Source organism: Globicephala melas, chromosome 11 (genome assembly GCF_963455315.2).
Source record: "Globicephala melas chromosome 11, mGloMel1.2, whole genome shotgun sequence".
Lineage (NCBI taxonomy): Eukaryota > Metazoa > Chordata > Mammalia > Artiodactyla > Delphinidae > Globicephala > Globicephala melas.
The window spans coordinates 2991607-3015265 of NC_083324.2; the positions used below are offsets into that span (position 1 = coordinate 2991607).

Below are 23659 nucleotides of genomic sequence, written 5' to 3' on the forward strand. Positions count from 1 at the left end.
TTTTATTTCTTTTTTTCCCCCAGCTTTATTGCGATGTAATTGACCTATAGTATTGTGTAAGTTTAAGGTGTACAATGTGATGCTTTGATATACACACGTGTAGTGAAATGATTATTACAATAAAGTTAGTTCACACACCTGTCACCCCACACACAGTTACCATTTTCTCTTGTTCTTGTTTGTGGCGAGAGCATTTAAGACCTACTCTCGTTGGAACTCTCAAGTCGTTAGCTATAAGCACTGTGCGGTGCGTTAGGTCCCGGAACTTACTTGTCTTGTGACTGGAAGTGTGTGCCCTTTGACCAACATCTGTCCGTTCCTCCAACCTGCTGTCCCCCAGTTCTTGGCAAACATTCTACTCTGTTTCTATGAGTTTGGCGTTTTTAGATTTCACATATAAGTGATATTACAGAATTTGTCTTTCTCTGTCTGAGTTATTTCACTTAGCATAATGACCTTAAGGTCCATCCATGTTGTTGCAAAAGGCAAGATTTCCTTCCTTTTTATGGCTGAATAACATTCCATTGTGTGTGTGTGTGTGTGTGTGTGTGTACACCACATTTTCCTTATCCGTTCATCCATTGATGGATACTTAGGTTGTTTCCGTGTCTTGGCTATTGTGAATAATTTGATGAACATGGGGATGCAGATATCTTTTTAAGATAGTATTTTCATTTTCTTCAGATAAATACCCAGAAGTGGGATTGCTGGATCGTATGATAGTTCTAGTTTTAATTTTTTTGAGGAGCCTCCGTAACGTTTTCTATAGTGGCTGCACCAATTTACATTCCCATCAACAGTGCACAAGGGTTCCCTTTTTCCTACATCTTCACCAACGCTTACTATCTCTTGTCTTTTTGATAGTAGCCATTCTAACAGGTGTGAGGTGATATCTCTTTGTGGTTTTGATTTACATTTCTCTGATGATTAGTGATGTTGAGCACCTTTTCACATACCTGTTGGCCATTTATGTATTTGGGAAAATGTCTCTTTTGGTCCTTTGCCCATTTTTATATATATATATATATATATTTTTTTTTTTTTGCTATTGAGTTTTATGAGTTCCTTATATGTTTTGTATGTTAACCCCCTTATCAGATACATGGTTTGAAAATATTTTCTCCCATTCCGTAAATTGTCGTTTAATTTTATTGTTTCTTTTGCCGTACAGAAGCTTTTAAGTTTGAGGTAGTCCCACCTGTTGCTTTTTGCTTTCATTGCTTGTGTTTTTGGTATCGTTACCAAAAATTTGTTGTGAAGACCAGTGTTAAGAATCTTTCCCCCTATGATTTCTTCTAGGAGTTGTATGGTTTCAGTAATTCATTTTGAGTTGATACTTGTATATGGTGTGAGACAGGAGTACAGCATCATTCTTTGGTGGATTTTATTTCTGAAGAAGTCTCTCTTTATCCTAAAATTATTTTCCTTGGTTTTCTTCTAGTATTGACTTTATAGATTTGGAATTTATTTTTGTGTGTGATGTGTGGTAGAGCCCATCATCAGGTAGTCAATCCTTTCCCCATTGAGTGTGAATGCCACTCTCATTGTATACTAAATTCCCATATGCACATCATCCTGTTTCTGAATTTTATTCTGTTCCGTTGATCTCCTTATCTTTTTAATTATTACAACTTTAAAGGGTGCTCTCTTCTTTTCTTTTTGGAAATTTTCTCAGGTATTTTTAGACATTTCCTAGTTGGGATGAATTTTAGAATCAACTTGACAAATTTCATGACTAATTATTTTGGGACTCTGGGATTCCACCTAAGCTGTAGGTTAAATAAAGGAAAATTGACATCTTTACGGTATTGAATCTTTCCATCTAGACACATGGTATATATTTCTAACGAAGTAAACTGTTATATATCTATGAGACGTTTTTTTTTTCTTCATGCAGATTTAGTGTGTTTACATAGATTGATTTCCAGGTTTATTTCTTTTTTCAGTGGGATTTTTTTGTCTTACCTTTTCCATTTAATTGTTGCTGGTGTATAGGACAGCCACTAATTTGTGTATGTTGATTTTGTTTTTTGCCACCATATGATAATAATAAATTAGTATTCATTTAAGTACGGTGTTAATATTGATTCCTTTGGATTTTCTAGAAAGATGAACTCGTAACATCTGCAAATAATGACTGTCGTCTCTTCTTTTCTAATACTCCTGCTGCTGCTTTCTTTCTTGCTTTATTGCATCTGCCAGCCTCTCTAGGACACTGTTAAACAGTAGTGTCAGTAGGTACTTTTGTCATATTTCTGACTTCAGTGTGGTGTGTGTCTAATGTGTCACCACTGGCCGTGATGTTGCTACTTGTTTCTGGTAGACACTGGTTATCAAGAATTTTTTTTTTCCTCCTGGTGCCTCAGAACAGCCTTCAGGTTGATACTGAAGCTTATTTCCCCAGTTTTTAGAAGGAAAATTGAAACTCAGAAGAGCTCAATGACTTGAAACGCCCACTAAGCCGGTGGAGAGGATGATTCTTGGTGAGCTCTTTCTGTTCCTAGAATCTTGCAATAGCTGACATTTCTTGGTGCATTTCTTCCTCCGCCCTGCCAGCTTATGTGAACTGCTCAAGGACATTTAGAGATCCTTGTAGGCTTCAGCGGCTGTGCAGCTGTAGGTCCTCATAACAGAGCAGGACCCTGAGTCTCTAGGGAGGAGAAATGGCTATACATGGTAGTACTAAGGTGTGGACCCAGGTTCAGAGTTATTCTGTGACACCCTGGTGTCCTCAGCACGTATGTAGGTGTCCGAGATGGGCTTCATCTTTGAATGGCGTTTATTTTCAGACCTCGGAGGCGAATGGCTGCATTAATTGCATTCCTTATTTCCTGGTTCCTTATCATCTTAGCAAGACTCTCTTTTTTTTAATTGATGTATTTATTCCCTTTTATCTTCTTTCCCCATTGACATTTCTCCCTCCGCTTACTCTAGGCAACCGTTCTCTTCAATCCGTGTGGGTTTCTTTTTTTTTTTTTTTTGCTTTTATGTGTTTATGCAAATGTGTACTGTAATTTTGCACACAATCTTTTCAATTCACGTAATGGATCTCACTTGGCTTTTTCCTGTTTCCCCTCAGTGCTCTGTCCTTTGCTGCTTTGTGTTGCTGTGTGTACGTGTGTCCAGCTTCATGATGTGGTGTGTCCTTCTCGTCTGCCATTTCTGACATCTGTGGAGTCCTCCGTGGAGGACGTCCCCATGTTCTATTCATACTCCTCCAGTGATGGACAGTCCAGGCTCCCTCCCACCCACTTCCATAAATCACACTGAAGTGAGCTTGTACTGGTTACATATGGGTCCGGGAAACAACTTCCCTGCAATACACACCCCGGAGCAGAACGACTGGGTCCTGGATGATGCCTGTGTTTAATTGCGTAAGAGGTGCTGGGTCTCCCTCCAGACTGGCTGCTCTAGTCGCCACTCCCACACCCCAGGGCATGAGGGTTCGCACCTGTGCCTGGCATTTATCACTCTTTCTCATTTTTCCGGTTTCACAGGTGTTTTACTTTGGGCTTGGTTTTTTCATGTTAATTTTCGGAAGGTTACTGTATTTCTCAATAGCAATTCTTTGTCAGTTTTAGAAAGTTCCAAAAACATCTCTTAACCTGTCAGCAGTCTGTTATATTTCTCCACAGAGTTCTTTGTTATACAGAGAGTTTTAATTTTGAGGTAGGAAAATTCATCCGTTTTTTAGCCTGTGGTCTGTGCCTTTGAGTTTTAAGACATTCTCCCAACCCCTGACTCCTGCCCTCCCCGGTCACAGATATTTTCCCCAGGAGCTTTGCTCGATGCTGTTGCCATTTCTTATGTCTTGTCCTGTCTTGGTGTCTTATCTGGTCCCTTGGAAGCAGAGCCTGAGCTGGGGGTTCTTGTGCACGTGGTTCATTTGGAGAAACTGCCCAGGGCGGGGGGCAGGGAAGGAGCTGGTGATGGTCCTGGCCCCACGGAGAGCTCTGGAGCGGGCTTGGCCCTTGAAGCCCCACTACTCAGTGATTGGCCATCCTCCTCCCGGCCCTCTCCCCCTGGGTGGACTTACCCTCCCAGGCAGCTCTGCAGAGAAGCCTGTGCTTGTGAGCTGCTGGTGGCAACAGGCCCAGGCAGCGGGTGAGTGAGTTCCCAGCCCAGTAATGCATGGGGATCTGGCCCAGCAGCAGCAGCATGGACTACACCCGCTGGGCCTAGACACCTGGGAACCGGGCACCTCCTCCAGCCGGTGACTCTGCCTGTGTTACCACCCACAGTGTCCACGAAGGACCTGATCGAGACGTGCTGTGCGGCAGGGCAGCAGTGGGCCATTGACAACGATGAGTGCCTGGACATCCCCGAGAGCGGTGCTGAGAGTGATGTGTGCAGGTAGGGTGGGCGCCGGCTCCATGTCCCTGTGTCCTCCTCCCCAGCCCGGGCCCCGCACTGCCAGGTGAGCACCACTCCACCTGCGTCCAGGTGCCCGCAGGTGGCTGGATGTGGCTGCCTGGCTGGCTGGCCGGGCTCTCTCCGGGTGTGGGGAGCCCGAGACTTGCCCCAGGAGTGAACTAACAGTGCAGACTTGTCGCCGGCCCGGTGAGCACGGTCGGAAGAGCACACGTTGGGACCGCTGTCACCTGGGGACGGCCAGCTGCTTCTCTTACCAGGTGCTGCGTTGCTGCTGGGTGGTGCTCAGCCCACTGGAATTTCCTACCTCAGCCTTGAGCCGGGCCCAGCCGCTCCGCGGCATGTGGGATCCTTCTGTATCGGGGCACGAACCCGTGTCCCCTGCATCGGCAGGCGGACTCTCAACCACTGCGCCACCAGGGAAGCCCGTCAGCCCTCTTTCTTTCCCCACTTTGCTACCCTGGGGTCTCAGGAAGGCTGGCCTCTCCCTGTGCTCTGCTGTGTGCGCTGACTGCTTCTTCTGATGACAGTGTTCTCAGCAAGGGAAGCAGTTATACCCACGCCCTCCTTGTGCCAGGCCTGGGTGACATCCTGCTCAGCCATTCACCCCTTCTTTATTCCAGGGATGCCATCTTGTCCAGCCTACTCCTCTTTCCAGATAAGGAAGATAAGGTTCAGAGAGGTGATGTGATTCACTCAAAGCCACACAGCTCGTTGGGAGCTTGGCCAGGATTAGACTCCATGTTTCCTATTGTCCCGCCCACAATGCCTCCGTTAGAAACATTTAAATTCTAGCCTTGTCCCTTTCCTTTCCCTTTGGTCATCCCACCAGTTTGGGCTGCCTAGGAGTTAGAGCATGCAGCATTCAGGAGGCTTGAAGTAGTGCGTGCTTGTATCCCTCTTGTGGTGGGAGACTCACTGCTTCCTAGCCAGCCAGGTCCATCACCAGATGGCCCTTGCTGGGACACGCCCTTCCTCAGGTGAGGCCGAACCCCTCCTCAGGTGGGACTGAAGCCCACCTTTTCATCTCCCTGTTTTGTGTGCTGGCCCATCAGCTGTCTCTGCCCGGGGCAGCCCTACAGTTATTGGAGGCCTGACCAGGGACCCTGGCGGTCCCAGGCCGACCGCCCAGCCCTTCCTGAGATTGGGTCTCCCTTTCCTTCTCAGCCCTGTTGGGGGGCTTGGAGTACGGACCCCCTCCCTCATCTGGTCAGGGACACAGAGCCCAGTGGGACCCGGGCCTGAGTCGTCTTAGTTAAGCTGAGAACAAAACCCATGTCACTTGGTGAGGATGTGCTGGCCTTGCCGATGCCCTGGCGCCAGCAGGGGCCCCACCCGCGGTGGGCCGTGGCGGGGTCTTCTCTTCCCTGAGCTGCAGCCTCCTGTGTGAAACAGGGCCTGCGGTCCCTCCTGGCGGGTTCCCTGGGAGGATGGGGCACTTGGTGGGGCTGAGGCACACCTCTGTTGCAGGACGGCCCAGAAGCACTGCTGTGTGTCCTACTTGAAGGAGAAGAGCTGCATGGCCGGTGTCATGGGGGCCAAGGAGGGCGCGGCGTGCGGGGATGAGGACAGCGACACCTGCGGTGTCTCCCTGTACAAGGCAAGCCTGCCCTGGGGCGTGTGTGGCCTGAGCCTGAAGGTCCTTGAGGGCCGAGGGGGTGGGCCGCCCTGTGGGGCTCCTCTGAGGGGAGGATGCTCACGCCTGGGGGCAGGGGAGCTCTGCATCTGCATAGAAAACATCACCAGTTATCATACGGACCAATTCATTCGGGAAATACTGTTTGAACGCCAGTCTGTGGTGGCCCTGTTTTAGGCATTAAGAACGCAGAAGTGAATAACACAAAACTCCCTTCCCTCACGGGGCTTTCTTTTTCTTTGGTCTTTTTGTAACTGGCGTTTCAACTGAGTGTGATGTCCCCAAGGTTCATCCATGTTGTTGCATGTGGCAGAACTTCCTTCCTTGTAAGGCTGAGTAATATTCTGTGTCTGGAGAGGCCACATTTCGTTTATCCATCACCTGTCAATGGGCGCGTGGGTTGATTCTTCCTCTTGGCTACTGTGAATATTGCTACTGCGAACGTGGGTGTAAGAAAGCCCCTCTCTAGAGGACAGACGGTACGTCCACTTACATCACATTGGCTAGAACTTAGTCTGGCGGCTGCCTAGCTGCAAGGAAGGCTGGGAAATTTAGTCCTTATTCTGGAGAGGTCGTGTGCCCACTGCAAATGTGGAAGGAGGGAAAACGGACTTTGGGGGCTAACAGCTGGCTGTCTGTGCTGTAGAGGGTGAGGGCAAACTTGGAACAGTTTCAGGAAGTATCACAGAAGGATGTTGTGTTTGGGGGAGAGAAAGGGACGGAGTTGAAGAAACCACAAGCCTGGATGACGGTTGAGGGACCTCTGGAGGAGGGCACCATCTGGCAGAGTCTTTTGACATCGAATTTTGTCTCATTGGGGTCAATTTTTCCTGAAAAATAACTGATATTAGCGAAAGGACCTTGGTGACTGGCGAGTTTAGAATTCCATTTGTGTTTATATGTTTGACCCTGGACCAGTCCTTTTTCCTCATCGTCAGCTTCTCCATCTATAAAATGGGGATAATAGTTCATGTCTTTCGGGGTGTTTGTGAGGATCAGAGGTAATGCAAACTGTTTACCAAGTATGTGGATATGTTCACTAAGTGGAATGTTCACCACTGGGAGATGCGGTCTGGAGTATCAGTGAGCTACTGCTGTGTAACAGACCATCCCAAACCTAGTGGCTGATGACCGGCTCAGGTCACGAGTCAGGGTAGTTGTGCTGACCTGGGCCACGCCCAGCTGACCTTGGCTGCCACCAGCTAATGGTTCTGCTGGCACTAGATCTAGGATGGCTGTAGCTGGGATGACACTTCCCTGTTCCATGTGGTCTCAACCTCCAGCAGGCTAGCCTGGGCTTGTTTAGGTAGTGGCTGAGCAGGGTTCCAACATGGGGAATAGATGTGTGCAAGGCCCTTTGAGGCCTGGGCTCAGAAGAGGCGCACTGTCACTTCTGTCTCCTCCTGTTGGCCGAAGCAAGTCATGAGGCACAGTCAAGAGGTTGGGAAATGCACCCTGTCTTTCGACAGGACTGCAGAGACAGAGGACACAGTGAAGAGTGAACAACTGGGGCTGATACTGTAATCAGTCTACCACAGTAGTTTAAACGAATCAAAGACTTTATTTTTGGAGGCATGCAGTCTGGGACAGGGGTGAATCTGTGTAATATCTTCAGGCACCCAGGCTTCTGTATTTCTGCTCGATCATCTTTAGCTTGTAGTTTCCATCTTTAAGGTCACCTCATGACCCCAAATAGCTGCTAGAGCTCCAGCCATCACATCTGTTCCAAAAAGGAGGAAGGGGGAGAGCAAAAAAGATGTACTTTCAAGTTGAGTCAGCCCTGGTTAAAAGCTCTCCTGAAAAGCTTCACCCAGTGTCTCTTATCTGTAACTTTAAGGGAAGTGCTGCCTTTTAGGTGGCCTGAATAGATTTGCACTCTGCTGGTAAATATGGGAGCAGTTAATTGGTGTGGCTGTGTGTTAACTTGTAGTTCTTTTCATAAGAGGCCATTTATGAATTATTGCAAAAAACTTGCACTAGCTGAGCCAGACATGGGAAATGGGGACAGATGACACCTTTGCCCCCGGAGAGCACATCCCGGGCACAATGTGGAGACGAGGGTGAATTTGCTCCCATTTGTCAGCCCCTCCCCAGAGCCTGGGGCTCCAGCGTGAGTCCCACAGGCTCACAGGCCATGCGGAAGGCCCTGAGCGGCCGGGCTGGGCAGTGACGGCTCTTCTCTCTCCAGCAATGCTGTGACTGCTGCGGCCTGGGGCTCCGCGTGCGGGCCGAGGGCCAGTCGTGTGAGTCCAACCCCAACCTCGGCTACCCCTGCAACCACGTCATGCTCTCCTGCTGTGAGGGCGAAGACCCCCTCATCGTGCCCGAGGTCCGCCGGCCTCCGGAGCCTGAGGCTGTACCACGGAGAGGTGCGTGCTGCTCCCCAGGCCAGGCATATGGGCCAGCTGGCCGACGGGGGAGAACTGCTGGGGCTTCTAGGCAAGGCTGGGGGTCCTCTGGCCTTCTGTGGGGACCTTGGTCACCTTCATCTGTGGTTCAAGGCACGAGTTCCGCTCTGGACAGAGTTCTTCTGTGGCCTCCCATGATGGGCTCCTGTTATTTTCGAGTTGGTGGTCTCATTCAGTTTTCTACTTATCATCTGCTCTGCCCAGCTAGTACCACCCATCTCCCTCCACTCTCCACCCACCCACCCTCCTGTTTCTTTGTTCACCTACACATCCATACTTCTTCCTCCCCATCCACCCATCCATTTCACACATCCCCCTCCCATCCTCTGGTCCATCACTGCACCACTCATTCCCCCATCCTCTCATCCATCTATTCACACATCCGTCCACCCCTCCATCCACCTCCACACCCAACCCTCCATCCACCCCCCCACCCCTCCGTCCCGTCCATCCGTCCGCCTACCCACGCACGCCCCTCTATCCACCCCTCCGTCCACCCACCCCTCTATCCACCTCTCTATCCACCCTCCATCCATCCACCATCCACCCATCTATTCTTCCTTCTGTCTACCCACCCATCCACTTACCCATCCATCCACCCATCCACCCACCCCTCCATTCATCCATCCTCCATCCTTCATCCGTCCATCCATCCACCCATCCACCCACCCATCCGTCCTGCATCGTGCTGTCTCAGCTGAGCACACAGAAGGTTCTGGTGAAGACCTGATCTGGTTTCCTGAGGGCCTGTGGTCCCAACCACTTGCTGGGGCCAGCCTGGGTCTCATCATGAGCATGGACCCCTGCCCCAGTTTCAGAGGCGGAGTTGACAAGCCGGGAGGCCCTGTCGCTGGGCACAGAGACTGAGCTGCCCAACAGCCTGCCCGGTGACGACCAGGATGAGTGCCTGCTCCTCCCGGGGGAGCTGTGCCAACACCTGTGTATCAACACCGTGGGCTCCTACCACTGTGCCTGCTTTCCTGGCTTCTCGCTGCAGGACGATGGCCGCACCTGCCGCCCAGGTGAGGGCCCGGACGGTCGGGGCAGGTGCGGGGGCGGGGCTGATCTTGACCGCAGAGCGTGGTGTTCCTCGGGTGGGGACCGTGGGGGACTTCGCCTCCCGCCACCCCACACTGTGGAACCCGCCGGCGCCGAGGGTCCCCAGCGATGGGTTTGTGAGGCCAGGCAGACGGGCTCCCTCCTGGGACTCCGTCTGCAGGGCAGCCCCAGCGGCCCACCCTGGATTCAAGTGCAGGGCCAGGACCTGGGCCACCGAGGCCCCCGCCTACCTAGCCGCGTCCCCAGTACCGGGCCCGCGGTGGTCAGGCTCCGGCACCTGGTCTGGGAGGACTCTCCCTGCCAGCTTCCCGGGGTAGATTCATTTGAGGCCACAGACGGGTCCTCCTCCACCCTCCCTGCCCCGATTAGCTGTGAGACGGATCTGGCCTGAGGTGCGTCCCTCCCTGAACCTCAGTTTCCTCTCCCGTGGGGTGGATGGGGGTGGGTAAAATGAGCCGCCCCCCGACCTCGAGAGCCCGGCATGGCGCCTGTTAGGGCCCGAGGCTGCCTGAAGACGCGAGACCCCCCTCCTGTCTGCTCTGTCCGTGACAGACGGTGACCGCCCCAAGCCGGAGGCCGCCGAGGAGTCAGCGCTGAGGCCCGAATCCTCCCAGGTGGTCCCCAACACCATCGCGCTGCCCGTGCCGCAGCCCAACACCTGCAAAGGTAAGCTGGGCAGGCGGGGAGCCCTCGGGGCTGGGCGTGTGCGGGGTGGCCCCACCGGGGTGTGCTGCTTCTCGGGCTCGGGGGGTCGGTTGGCCTCGCCGTCAGAGGTTGGGTGAGGAGCTGTGAGAGGTGAGAATGGGGGGCGCAGCCTGGGGCAGGCGTGGGTGACCCCAGCATGGCCCATCAGCCGCTTTCAGCCTCGCTTTCTGTAAAGCAGAGAGTACCATCCTTGCTCGCCCAGGCATTATGGAGCCCGCGTTCAGATACGTGCGGGCGTTCTCTGCGACCTTCCCGTCCTCCCCTCCGTCCTCCTGCCTCCTCCTCACCCGCATCCCTGTTACTTGAGGGAGGGGTGTGTTGGGGCAGGTCCCAGACACCAGCCGGTGTGTGAGCGGGTTGAAGGGGTGACCTCGTGAAAGGGGCAGGAGTGGGGTGCCCTGTAGGCCGGAGCCGCGTGGCCTCTGACTTCCGTGCGGTTTCCTCGCAGACAACGGGCCCTGCAAGCAGGTGTGCAGCGTGGTCGGGGACACCGCCATGTGCTCCTGCTTCCCCGGCTATGCCATCATGGCGGACGGCGTGTCCTGTGAAGGTGAGTCCCCCCTGCCGTGGGCCCCGCACACCTGAGTGGGCCCGGAGCGGGGGAGGTGTTCCAGGGCCAAACCTCGCTGTGCTGGTGAGCGGGGAGCAGGTGTGGCTGCCATGACGACCAGCTGAAACAGCTGCGTCCGCCCACATCACGTGCCAGGTGTGCGTGCAGCCCAGGTGGGCACACGGGCTGGCCGCGGCCCCGCCACTCCCTGGAGCAGGCCTCCGCAAACTTCAGTGTGCAACACAGGATCCTGAGAAGTCCACATGGCCCCAGGGGTCTGACCTAGTAGGTCTTGGAGCCGGGGAGGCCCGAGACTCCTGGGTCACGCTCTGACTAGCTCTGTCCTCGAGGGTCACCCCATCTGAGTGGCCTGACTGGGTTTGTGACCGCCTTGCTCCCGTCCCAGCCACGGGTGGAACCGACAGAGGGCAGTGCCTGCCCTGTCGTCCTGCGGCAGGACATCGCTCCGGCTGGCCTCCATGGGGAACAAGGCTGGGGAGAGGCAGCCCCAGCTGAGGGCACATTCTCAGTTCTGAAACCAAGGAGGGACGGTGGATGTTGGTGACTCTGCCTTCACAGAAGGGCCGAAGAGGGTTTAAAAGCACAGGCCTCCCTTGCTTACGAACGCGCTCAGTCTGGGTCTTGTCCCGATGGGGTCTCTGCGGGCTGCGACCTCCCCCTGTGAACTGGGGGGCATCGGATCCGACACCTGCTGGGGTGGTTCCCACAGTGAATGACACCTTGCGCACCTCCTCGTGTGTGGAGACAGGGCAGTCAGACAGCGTGCAGATGGTCTAGGAAATGCTTTAGTTTCAGGTTCAAGTTCAGGAGACATGAACCTGGTTTGGGTCCATGGGTAACAGGGTTAAGTCTGCCTGGGAAGAGACCCACATCCCTGTCAGAAGCCGAAACCCACCTCTAGCCGATTGCCCAGGACTGTTCTGGTGTGGATGAAAACCATCCTCATGCCCAGAGAGGACAGGACACTTGCCCAGAGCACACAGCATGGTGGTGACTGACAGGCCTTCCTCTCAGATGTTGGGGGCAGATCTGGCTTTGCTTCTCATCTCCCAGGGCCTGAAGACATGAGGACTGTATCTCTTCTGGGTTGGGACTCCTTCAGGCCATGGGCCCGTGTCCCTATCCCTCCAGGCCTCCCTTTCTCTCTGCAGCGCCCCCAGTGGTAGAGGCTGTGGGGTCCAGGCCAGAGGATGCAGAGGGCGTTTTGTGGGTGTCGCCTGCCCCGCAGGGGAGTCCTGCAGATGACATTTTATCATCTGTTTAAAATAATCAAACAAGTTACCAGCAGTGGCAGCTCAAGAATTTTTTTTTAATGTCCAAATTTCAGGATTTTCTTGAAACTTTGTAACATCTGTCCACAAGGAGCCCACAGCCTTGGTCTCCCTTTCGACAGAGCACAGGCTCCGCAGTGCCCTAGAGCCCCCTTGGCCCCTTCTCCTGTTTATGTCTCCAGCCTGGCCCCCTAAGCACTTAGGTTTGCAACTCCTGCCATTGTGTGGCTCCTGTGGCTGCCCGTGGAGGTAGAGGGTCTCCAGAGCATGGGTGGGAGATGGCCTCTGGTCCCACCCGCTGTGTGACCCCGGACAGGCTGTCTACCCTCTCTGAGCTTCACTTTGCCACCTGTCTCTGCTAGGGCTCCTGCTCTGACATCTTTCACCTGGACAAACTCAGACTTGGGCCCAAAGCCCAGAGGGACCACTGATGGGCTGGGAGGTCCTGGGCAGGTCCCTGCCCGTCTGGGTCTCAGTTTCCCCACCTGTCACTGGAGGCTCCATGTCACTGGGGGCCACGCTTCTCTAACGGCCCTTCTGTTTTTCCTCCCGCGGCCGTCACTAGACCAAGACGAGTGCCTGCTGGGCACTCACGATTGTAGCTGGCGACAGTTCTGTGTGAACACCCTGGGATCCTTCTACTGTGTCAACCACACAGTGCTCTGTGCGGAGGGCTTTATCCTCAATGCACACAGGAAGTGCGTGGGTAAGCCAGAGCCCCGCTTGCCGCCACCGTCACGGCTCCCTGCCCCGCTCCACGCCAAGCCCGCCACACTGCAGCCACATGCTAAAGGGCCTGCCCTTTGCATATGAGCTCTCAGCACGGCCCGCCACCCCATGCTCCATGTCGTGCCCCTTGTGTCCTGCTTCTCCACCGACGCCACCGGGAAGCTGCTTTCCCCAGGGACGTGCCTGAGTCAGAACTTTGTCTGAGGTGTGACCTGGCTGGTCATTGAGACATGTGGGCAGCAGGATAGGGAGGCCTGGGTTCGAAGCAGGACCCCCTAGTATCTCTGTGGGCTTGAACTTCCTCCCAAGCCTCCGTTTTATCATCTGAAAAGGGAGCACTGAGGGCACTGCTCCCCGTTTGGAGGTTATGTGACACGTGTATCGCGTAGCCAGAGCCCAGGGCATGGTGTGCATGGGACCTCAGCTGCTGAGATTGTCCTTAGATGCGGCCAGAGCCCCTTCAGAGGCAAATACCCCAGGTAGGCGTCCATTCGCTGTGTGACCCGGAGCAGTAGTGCTTGCGTCTCTGAGCCTGTTTCCTCACCTCTAACCTCGGGGCTCGGAGGCCTGGCATGGGCTGGCACCCAGGTCCCGGCCTGTGCACGGATGGGCTGGTGCTCAGTCTTGCGCCTGCCCTCCTGCCTCTCGGTGCCCTTGTGGGCCAGGGCTGGGGCTCTAGGCCTGCTCTGTGGGCAGCAAGGACTTGCTGTTCTCCCATGGCTGGGGGTCTGGTGTTTTCGTTTAGGAAACATCATGGACCTGAACAGAGATAGACCCAGGGTAGCAGGGGCTTGGGGCAGACTGGGAAATGCTGTGGCAGGGACACGAGAGGCCAAGGGAGAGGCCATTCCAGCTGGCAGCGTCTGGACACACTCCCTGGAGAAGGTGGCGTGTGCATGTGTCTCCAAAGACGATGGGGATTTGGGAGTTGGGAGGGGCGTGAGGGAGGAAGGAACGGCTGCAACAAACATGTGGAGTTGGGAACTGCACTGCACGTGCCCAGACCCCCGTGTGTCGTCCTTGTGCTTGGGGACCATGCCCATCTGGACATGTCCTCTTCCTCACCCTCCGCCGCCGGGCAGCGGAGTGGCCGCTGCAGACATGTGTGCCCCTGGCCTCCAGCCCCCGGCCCAACATGTGCCCTCTGGAGCCTGCTTGTCAGTGGCGGGGCAGCTCCTCCCGTCCGGCTCGTGTCTGTGTGTGTCTGGGAAAAGGCGGTCCACCCTGTGAGCACCCTCCCAGGACGCGGGTGTGCAGGGTTCCCTGGCGGCCTGGAGAGAAGACCTTGTCCTGAAAGGGGTCGCCGGGCAGCTGGAAAACGGGTTCTGGGATGAAAGAGCAGAGGTGCATTCCATTCAGCAAAGTTTATGGTCATTCTTTCAGCCTTTCCTTCCTTATCATCTGGCACGGACCCCAGTCTCCTCTTCGTCCTTGTGTTCCACTTACGTGTTCATCTCACCTGTGAGCACTCGTTCTTTCCATCACTTGCTCATCCACAGACGTGTCTTCTGCGGTGCGTTTGTGAGCTCCAGGCATGTTCTGTTAACCCTGGCTGGTGACATGGGAGACGGGTGCCCGGGTTAAGAGTGTGGCCTCTGCAGCCAGACTGGCTGGGTTCAAATCCTGGCTCTGCCGCTTTCTAGTTGTAGGACCTGAGACCAGTCATTTGATCTCTCTGAACCTCAGTTTCCTCACCTGTGAAAAGAGAGGACTAATGTCTACCTCAGAGGGTCACTGTGGCGGTTACATAAATCCATGTAAAGAACTTGCTAGTGTTTGATGCCATAATTGTGATTCAACAAATGTGTTATACTGAGGCAGCCTACAGAGGTAGTGAGCCCCCCATCACTGGAGGTATGTAAGCTGAAGTGGGACAGTATTGGGCGGTGCCAAGTCCACAGTACTTCTAACAGACAGGTGACCTCTGTGGGGAATTCCCTGTGCTTTGCTGTTGGCCTTTTGTGCCCTGTCCTTTGAGGAACATCTTGGGCCCTGGGAATAGTGTTTCAGGTGGGCTTGGCTTTGAGACGATGGGAGCCCCGTCTCTGGGGCCCACTCTGCAGCAGTGGGGAAAGGGCTGGGCGCTCTGGGTTCTGTTCTTGCTGTTGTCCCGTGCAGGCTGGGAGACTTCAGTCACATCCCCTCTGTGAGACCTAGTTCCTTATCTGTGAAGCAGTATCTCTGGGGGATCGAGGGCAGTTCCTGTAAGCCGCCCGATCCCTAAGTGAGCCATACAGTCAGTGGTGTCTGCTGTCACCTCTCACCATGATTCCTCCCAGGCTAGGGCGGGCTCCTGGCCCGTGATGTTTCTGGGCTCCTGAGAATGTGTCTCTCGCTGTCAATCCAGCTTATAAATCAGAAGTCTCTGTCTGGCCCAGCCAACCCTTCCTTGGAAACCACGGGCCAGAACTCTCCCTTTTCCTCCTCCTCTTCCCCACCCAACCAGCCTTGGCCAGGCCTGTACACCAGTTGGCTCACCTGTGAGTTTGGGACAGTCTCTTGCCCCACAGCCCTGTACCCCTCCTCTCCACGTGGTCCTTGTCGTCCTGGTAGGCTCAGCTCAGACATGACTGTCCCTGAGAGCAGCTCTGACAGCGCAGCGCCCACAGCGGGCAGTGCTCTGGCCTGAGCCCGGGGCTGTGCGGCTTACCTCCCCAGCGTCTCCGCCTGACCTGTCCTCTCTCCCTGCCTGCCGACTGGCAGTTCCTTGGGGGCAGAGGCTGTGACACACCTCTAGGCCACCTGGGCTTAGCACAGAATAGCTGCTCGTTAAGGTGTGTCCAGTGAATGAACGAATCCGCACGACTGCTGTACCTCCCCTGCCAGGTGGAGCGTGGCAGAGACACGGGGTGTCCTCTGCCCACCTGCAGGGACGTCTGACTTGGCCACCTCTCTGGGTCTCCTCTGCCCTCCCTGATGCTACTTCTTTCCCTCCTTTGCTGGCTTCTCCCCTCCCCCCCTGCGCATCCCAGGCGTCAGTACTCGGCCCCCAGGTGACCTCAGCAGTGACCACTCCCACGTCAATGTCTCGCCTCAGACCCCTTCCATGAGCTCCGAGGCAGGCCTCTGGCTGCCGCTTGATCCTCAAGCCCAGTGTGACGTCAAGGGCTCCCAGCCTTCCGCTGTGAGCCTGCTCCTCCCAGCTGGCCCCAGCCCGGGTGCGGGGCCCCCATCTGCAGAGCTGCTCGTCCAGAAAGCTTTGCCAAGACCAATGGGCTCCTCTTTTTCTCTCTCCTTCGTCGCATCCACCGTAGATCCTGTCGGTTTGACCTTCACAGCACTTCCAGGACCCGACTGCTTCTCCTCGCCTCCGTGGGCGGCAGCCTAAGCCCCATCATCTCCTAGTCTAACAGACCCTCACCCCTGGGGTATTTGCACTCAGCCAGGGGACCCTGTTACCAATAAGTCAGCCCACTTCCCTCCTCTGCTGGAGCCCTCGATGGCTCCCACCTCCCCCGCATCTCCTAACACTCTCCTCTCCCGCCCCAGTCACACCCCTCTGGGCCAGAGCCTGGGCCTGCCTGGCGGCCTGTCCCCTCTGCCTAAGATACATGCTCGGCTCATCCTGGCACCTCCTCAAATGCTTTGCTCAAGTGTCCTCTGCCCTGAGCATCCTTCGTGCCTCCGCCCCCTGCACCTCCCACTCCTGGTCTCCACTCTCTCTTGCACAAGACTCAGGACCACCCTCCCTCTTAGGTTTGTCTGTCCGCTGGTCCCCCCGCTCTGAGTGTCCCGCGCCATGGCAGACTTTCTGTCTGTCTTGTTCACCATGTACCCCTGGGGCCATGGCACACGCTCCATAAATCTTTGTTGAACGGGTGGTTGCACAGACGGTGCTGCTTTCTGGGAAGTGAGTACCTTGAGGGCAGGGCCGGCTGGCCGGCAGCGCGTGCGCCGTACCGGGAGCGCCCCGCAGCCTCTGACGGCCTCACCCTCCCCGCAGACATCAACGAGTGCGTGACGGACCTGCACACGTGCAGCCGGGGCGAGCACTGCATGAACACAGTGGGCTCCTTCCGCTGCTACAAGGCTCTCACCTGTGAGTCCGGCTACATGCTCAAGGATGGCGAGTGCACAGGTGAGGCGAGCTGGCTGGAGGCCCCGCCCACCTCCCCACCCCCGCCCCACCTTCTGATCCGCCCCCAGCCCGCCTGCAGCCCACCTGGCCCGCCCAGAGCCTTCTCCCTTCTGGCAAGTTCCCAGCCCTGGGGTTTCCTGCGATGGTTTAGGGGCAGAGGCTGGGGCGGGGGGTGGCCCCGAGGTAAGTGTGTCTGGGTCAGTTATTCCCCTCCCTATGCCTCAGTTCCCACAGAAGGGTCACTTCTGTCCTTTCTACCAGAAAATTCTAGCCGCCTCAGAAGAGAGAGAGGTTCCATTGAACCGTTTCAGCAGATGCTTCCCCAGTGTCGTTTGTGGGCCTGACAGGGTTCTGGGTGGCAGGGGTACCGGTGGGGGTGTGTTCTTGTCTCTGGCCTCCTGATGGGGGGACTGGCGGGCCCACAGGCACGCGGGGCTGGGTGTTGCTTTAGGTGGGGTCCAAAGAGGCCAGCCCCTTGTGGCGGTGATGTCTGGGCACAGACCTGCAGGATGAGAGGCCCCTGGGAAGGGTGTTCCAGGCAGAGGGAGCAGCAGGTGTCATGCCTTTAGGGAGGGGAGGAGTCTTGGCACAAAGGGCAGAAAGGGCGTCTCGGGTGAGAGCACGCTGCCGGTGGAAGGAGGCTGCGGGGTTGGCAGGCCCAGATAGGCGAGCAGTTGGGGGTTTGTTTCGCCCGTGACGGGAAGCGTTTTATTTTAACTGAAAACGTCTAGAAGAAAGTCACCCAGGAGGTGAGACCCAGAGCAGTGCTCCATTGTTGCAAGCCCGGAAAATGGCGGTGGGAAGCGGCTCTGAGGTTGGCGGGAGCTCAGGCAGGTGCTGAACGCACTCCATGCCGGGCCCTGAGCTGGGCGCGGAGCAGGGGTGGGGTGAGCTGGCAGGAGATGAGCCCAGGCCCCTCGGCGCACACCTGTGCACACCCACACATGCCCACAGGGCTCACACAGATCCACGGTGAGCCCCCTTTAGAGAACCCTGACACGTGGGGAGGGGGGCCGTCTCCCTGGACGCCCCAGCACCCCCGCCCCTCTCATCCCAGGGCCTCCTTCTTAGACCAGAGTGGCTGGGCAGGGGCTGTGTTCTCAGCCTCCCGGGGGTCCTTGGAGGGGGTTCTAGAACCCAGCACGGGGTTGCCTAGAGGCTGGGCTCCTTCGGGAAAGTGGTGGAAACCTTGGAAACTGGAGGGGGTGGATGGATGAACAACACACGGACAGACCCACAAGGTTGGTCAGGCCGTCGGGAGGCCGAGGCGGTCTCGGCTGTGCCACTAGCCCTCTGTGTCCCCTTTCTGCTCCGTGCCTCGGTTTCCTCGTCTGGAAAGAGCCCGGCATGCCTGCTGTGCGGGAAGCACAGGGGAAGCATGGGGCCTGCACTTTGTAAACTGGGTGCTACACAGCGGGGAGGGGCACCTGTGACCTGCTGGTGCCACACCGCAGGCGGGGACAGCGGTGCTGTCCGGGTCTGGCGGTTCCATCGTTGGGAGCTCCAGGCCTGGCTGCCCAGAAGCAGTGCCCCAGCTATGGAGCCCTGCCTGTGCCTCAGGTTCCCCTGTGAAGGAGGGGGCTCGTCATAGCTGCTTCTGGGTACATGTAAGCACTGAGTAAATAAGTGCGTCTCAGAGCCCTTGGGACAACGCCTGGTGGCACGGCAGAGTTCAGTGAGGGGGTGACGTTGTTGTTACTGCTGGCATGGGCCACGGCAGCTCCCTGTGACGCAGAAGACCTTTGTAACCGTCAAGGTCACTGTGGGGATGTGCGGGCAGGGGCCCGCCGGCCCGCCGGCCCCTGACCCCCGGCCTGGTCTGTGTGGCAGACGTGGACGAGTGTGAGCTGGGCACACACAACTGCCAGGCGGGCTCCGTGTGCCATAACACCAAGGGCTCCTTCTACTGCCAGGCGCGGCAGCGCTGCATGGAGGGCTTCCTGCAGGACCCCGAGGGCAACTGCGTGGGTGAGTGGGGCCTGGAGGGGCTGCCTGGCCCTGGGGGTCTTTAGGAGAGGTCGCTGGGGGGATAGGCTCTGAGGGCTTTACGGAAGAGGGAGGCCTGGCTTGCTGCACTTGCCCCCTCCCGGCCTCAGTGTCCCTCTGTGAATGGATGTGTCAGTGCCTGGGCCCCGCGAGGCACTTGCAGAATGGAAGCTCTTATTATCCTGAACTGTCTGCTCGCGGCTGAGTTACTTCTCTTGTGGCCTCAGTTTACCCATCTGTGGGATTGGACTGGATGAAGGTGTATCACGTTTTTTTAACCTACCCAACAGCGCTTGGGTTCTGGGAGGGAAAGCCCACGGGTCCTGGGACTCAGGGACTGGATAGTCTGACCTGCCAGCCCGACCTGGACTGGTCTGGGGCCCGGGACTGGCCGCCTCCCAGTGCAGCCCTGGACTCAGATGCTGGGGCTCCAGGAGGGGCTCCAGCAGGCTCCCTGTCACCCGCACCCCCCTCCGCAGACATCAATGAGTGCACGTCACTGTCTGAGCCGTGTCGGCCAGGCTTCAGCTGCATCAACACGGTGGGCTCCTACACGTGCCAGAGGAACCCTGTGATCTGCGGGCGTGGCTACCACGCCAGCCAGGACGGGACCAAGTGTGTGGGTAAGGCCCGCCTCCCCCTAGCTTCTGGCTTCCCGGGTGCCCTGGGCCGGGGCGGCTGGTGCAGGGGGAGAGTCCGGGCCTCAGGGTGCCCTGCTTGCCTCCCCCTGCAGACGTGAACGAGTGTGAGGCAGGCGTGCACCGCTGCGGCGAGGGGCAGGTATGCCACAACCTCCCCGGCTCCTACCGCTGTGACTGCAAGCCTGGCTTCCAGCGGGACGCCTTCGGCCGCGCCTGCGTCGGTAGGTGGGACTGGTGGCCGGGACCCCGTCCGGCTGCCCTGAGAGGTGCCCGCCTGCCCCAGGCCCTCCCCCTGGCCAGCCTTGCCCTGACCACATGGCCGGCCCTCTCTGGGCTGGACAGCCTTCCTGCCGTCCTGTCCAGCTGCGGCTCTGCTCTCGGTCCCCATCGCGCTCTTTTCTTGCCCTTTGCTGTGCCGTCTGTCTCTCCATGTCTGCCTCTGGTCTCTGTCCAACACCTCCTCTGCCGTCTTCCCCTGCTCCCTCCTCCCCCGCGTTCCTTCTGGGCTCCTGGGTCCCTCTCCTCCCCGGGGCTGGAGGCGGCTGGCGTCCAGGCCCCCTCCGCCCTCCCTGAGGCCCTGCACCTGCCGCCCGCCCCGCAGACGTGAACGAGTGCTGGAGCTCGCCCACCCGCCTGTGCCAGCACGCGTGCGAGAACACGCTTGGCTCCTACCGCTGCTCCTGCGCCTCCGGCTTCCGGCTGGCGGCCGACGGCAAGCGTTGCGAAGGTACGGCCGACCCAGCCTCTGACCCGTGGCGCCCCGTGCAGGGCCCCAGGCCTTAGCTGCACGCTGTTTCCTGCCAGGGCCCCCCACTGCCATCTCAGACCCAAGGGCTGGGTGTGTGTGTTGTGTGCACCCCTGGGCGGGAGCTCCCGGCAGGCAGGGGGGGCGGCCCAGCCTCTGCCCCTTGGTGGGTGCTGACCCTGGTCATGACCGCGGTGCCCTGGGCTTCAGGCGGGGGGCAGAGTGAGTGAGATGAGAGGTAGGCCCGTGGCCACGCGGACGGCCCGGCGGCCACACAGCACCTGGCAGTGTCCTCCAGAGTCACCCCATCTTGGTTTTCCAGATCCCAGAAATCTAGATATTTATGCGAAGTCTGCTGGTTTGTACATGTCGCTGGTGGATCTAAACTTAAACACACTGTGTGTTAAACCGAGCACGTGAACTCACCCATGTGGGGTGCGCCTGGGGCTGACGGAGGGGACGCGTGAGGGACCGTCCCGCTGTTCCCACCTGTGTTCATGGTGTGGTTGGGCCAGGTCTGGGGGGGTTGGTGTGGAGGGGTGCAGGGGTCCCAGGCTGCTCAGTGAAGTGGGGAGGGGTCCCGTGAGTAAGGGGGAGTGGGGTCTCTGGCCCCGTTTGCTGGTGCCGCCTTTCCCAGCACTCCCCTGGAGGCGCGGTCCTCATTTCCCTCCTGGGGAGGTGAGTCTGCTGAGACCCCTGGGAAGGCCATGCACCTCTCTCTGATTGCCTGGCCTGGCCAAAGAGCTGGCCTCTTGTGGGACGGGACCAGCCCAGGGACAGGGGAGCGACCCCAGGCCTGGCTGTGTCAGACGGCACTTGGATGGGCTCCCAAAACAGACCCTGTCACTCCCTTTCACTCACGGGGGTTACAGCCACCTGTGAGCCCTCCCCCGGGCCAGGCTGGGTGCAGACAGCCGTGGGGGTGGAGCATCGTTCCCACCCTAGTTGTAGTTCATTCGTTCACTTCTTGGCCCTTCTGCCTCCCCCGCCGCCCCTACTTCAGGCCACTTCTCTCCAGCTCCATCTGTGGCTGGACGGTAGAGACTCAGAGGTGGAACCAGCGTGGCCCCTGGCCCCCGGGAGCTCAGAGCCTGGTAGAGGAGAGAAGCCACTCATTCATTCATTCACGGCTTCCATCATTTTGTGTGAAAGCTGTGTATGTTGTGAGGTCCCGAGGATCATGCGTCAGACAGTGGCCTCAAGGCCATGTGTGAGCTGACCCCGTCCCCCGCACTCTGCTCTGACCACACCGGCCTCCTCGCTCTTCTGTGCGTGCACAGGGCGCACCCTCACCTCGGGGCCTGTGCTCTCAGTGCGCCTTCTGCCTGGAACACTTCCCCAGATGCCCGCACGACCCTAACACTGCAGCCCTCCCAGACGCACCCCTGCCCCTTCTCTGCTCTCTTCCCATGGCACGCGCCACCTTCTGCCTTACTAGGTGTTCCACCCCTTTAATCCCCCCGCTTCTTCCCCAGCACACACGTGAACATCAGCTCTATGACGGGGGGTGGTTGTCCGTCTTGCTCGTGGCCCTGTCCCCACGCTCAGCCCAGGCCTGGCGCTTGTCGGAGCCCGGCAGGTCTTGGTTGGATGAATGAGAGACAAGTCCCTGCCCACAAGGAACTCAGAGTCCAGCAGATGCCCCATCTCACCCGTCCTCCACTCACACAGCTCACCCGCTGCCTCGCAGGCCGGCTCTCACCCCTCCCCCACCCCCATGCAGGCCGGCCCTGGGGGTCAAGGGCAGGTCCTTGTTAGCACCTAGGTGACATCTCCCAGAGCCATCTCTACCCAGTGCTGTGGACCCTCAGTAGGGCAGCATCTAGCTCCCCGTGCGGGGATCTGAGCCCCACCTGTGGCTGCTTCCTCTAGGCAGTAGGCCGGGACTGCACCAGCAAGCTATAATACATTACTGCCCCTGCCTCACTGCATGTCTCAGGCAGGCTCCTTGCCTTTTTCTGGGCCTCTGGTTCCCCATCGGCCCGAAGGGGAGGCTGGAACTGATGGTCTCTCAAGGTAAGGCTCCAGGTGAGCCGACCTTGGCCCTCTGGGCGGGAAGGACACCTCAGTGACCTCCGGCTGGTCTGTCTGCAGACGTGAATGAGTGTGAGGCCCAGCGCTGCAGCCAGGAGTGCGCCAACATCTATGGCTCCTACCAGTGCTACTGCCGCCAGGGCTACCAGCTGGCCGAGGACGGGCATACCTGCACAGGTACCTCTCCTCTGCCCAGGGCCCCCTTCCTGAGAGACACCACTTCCCGTGTGCCAGGCTCCTCGAGTCCCCACCGGGCCGGGGACACAGGGCACACGGAGGCCTTAGCGTCGTATCAGAGTTTGAGTCCCAGCCGGGCGTTTCCTGGCTGTGCCACCTTGGACAAATGCTTCCCACATCTGACGTCAGTGGGATGAAGGATTAAGTTAATTACAGTTGATCCTTGAATGACACAGGGTTTAGGGCCTCCCCTCCCCGATAGTCAGAAATCCTCATATAACTTTACAGTCGGCCCTTTGTATCTGCGGTTCCGCATCTGTGGTTGAACCGAGGACAGATGGCGTAGTACTGTAGTATTTATTGAAAAAAGTCTTCGTGTAAGTGGACCTGTGCGGTTCAAACCTGTGCTGTTCAGGGGTCAGCTGTACCTTCTCCACACCCTGTCTGGTACCTGACTGGCCCTCAGCTGGCAGTAGCAAGTATGGGGCGGCCCCGGGAGGCAAGCCCTGGAATGCGGGTCCTGTGAGCTCTGTGGCCTCAGGCAGCTCTCTTCCTCTCTCAGCCCTGTCGTCCTCATCTGTAAAATGGGCCCCTAGGCTCCACTGCTGTGGCAGGATGACCCAGGGTTCACGAGGGGCTGAAACTCTCTCTGGCAGACATTGACGAGTGCGCTCAGGGCGCCGGCATCCTCTGCACCTTCCGCTGCGTCAACGTGCCAGGAAGCTACCAGTGCGTGTGCCCAGAGCGCGGCTACACCATGACGGCCAACGGGAGGTCCTGCAAAGGTGAGTGCGGGGTCCGCCCCACCGGGGCCTCAGGCAGCCTCCAAGCAGGCCCAGAAGCCTCACGCAGCTGGCTGTGCTCCCAGAGCTCTGACACCAAGTGCATAGGCAGAGAATGGCCGATGCCACTGGTGGCCGTGTTCACCGAGGTCTACGCCTGGGATGAGGCAGGTGGCAGTCTTTCTGCTGCTTGACCCAGCTTAGAGGCTTGGACTCTGCTCTGGGCCCTGCCCTGCGAGCGGGACGGGGGTCCTGTGGGATGGTTCTAAAGACAGGAGACCTACCCAGCCTATTCAAGAGAAGCCTCAGGGGTCCCAGAAGCTGGCCAAGCCTTCGTGGCTGCAGAGCTATCTGCTTTTTAATTTAAAAAATAATCTGTCTGGGGCTTCCCTGGTGGCGCAGTGGTTGAGAGCCCGCCTGCTGATGCAGGGGACACGGGTTCGTGCCCCGGTCCGGGAAGATCCCA

At 57.4% G+C, this 23659-nt stretch overlaps 1 protein-coding gene across 3 annotated transcripts in view; it reads left to right on the forward strand.

Annotated features, from left to right (window-relative positions):
• The window catches only part of FBLN2 (fibulin 2), a 74703-nt gene that overhangs the window by 47598 nt on the left and 3446 nt on the right, over positions 1 to 23659 (forward strand). For 2 of the 3 annotated variants that reach the window (XM_030849511.2, XM_060308296.2), the window contains exons 3-16: positions 4242 to 4353; positions 5842 to 5971; positions 8196 to 8376; positions 9228 to 9437; positions 10027 to 10140; positions 10628 to 10729; positions 12587 to 12727; positions 16694 to 16828; positions 18659 to 18796; positions 19294 to 19437; positions 19548 to 19676; positions 20057 to 20182; positions 22295 to 22411; positions 23068 to 23196. In XM_030849511.2, the coding sequence (XP_030705371.1) occupies positions 4242 to 4353; positions 5842 to 5971; positions 8196 to 8376; positions 9228 to 9437; positions 10027 to 10140; positions 10628 to 10729; positions 12587 to 12727; positions 16694 to 16828; positions 18659 to 18796; positions 19294 to 19437; positions 19548 to 19676; positions 20057 to 20182; positions 22295 to 22411; positions 23068 to 23196 (1908 nt within the window). The remainder of the gene's footprint in view (positions 1 to 4241; positions 4354 to 5841; positions 5972 to 8195; positions 8377 to 9227; positions 9438 to 10026; positions 10141 to 10627; positions 10730 to 12586; positions 12728 to 16693; positions 16829 to 18658; positions 18797 to 19293; positions 19438 to 19547; positions 19677 to 20056; positions 20183 to 22294; positions 22412 to 23067; positions 23197 to 23659) is intronic. The other variant, XM_060308297.1, reaches the window with a different exon arrangement.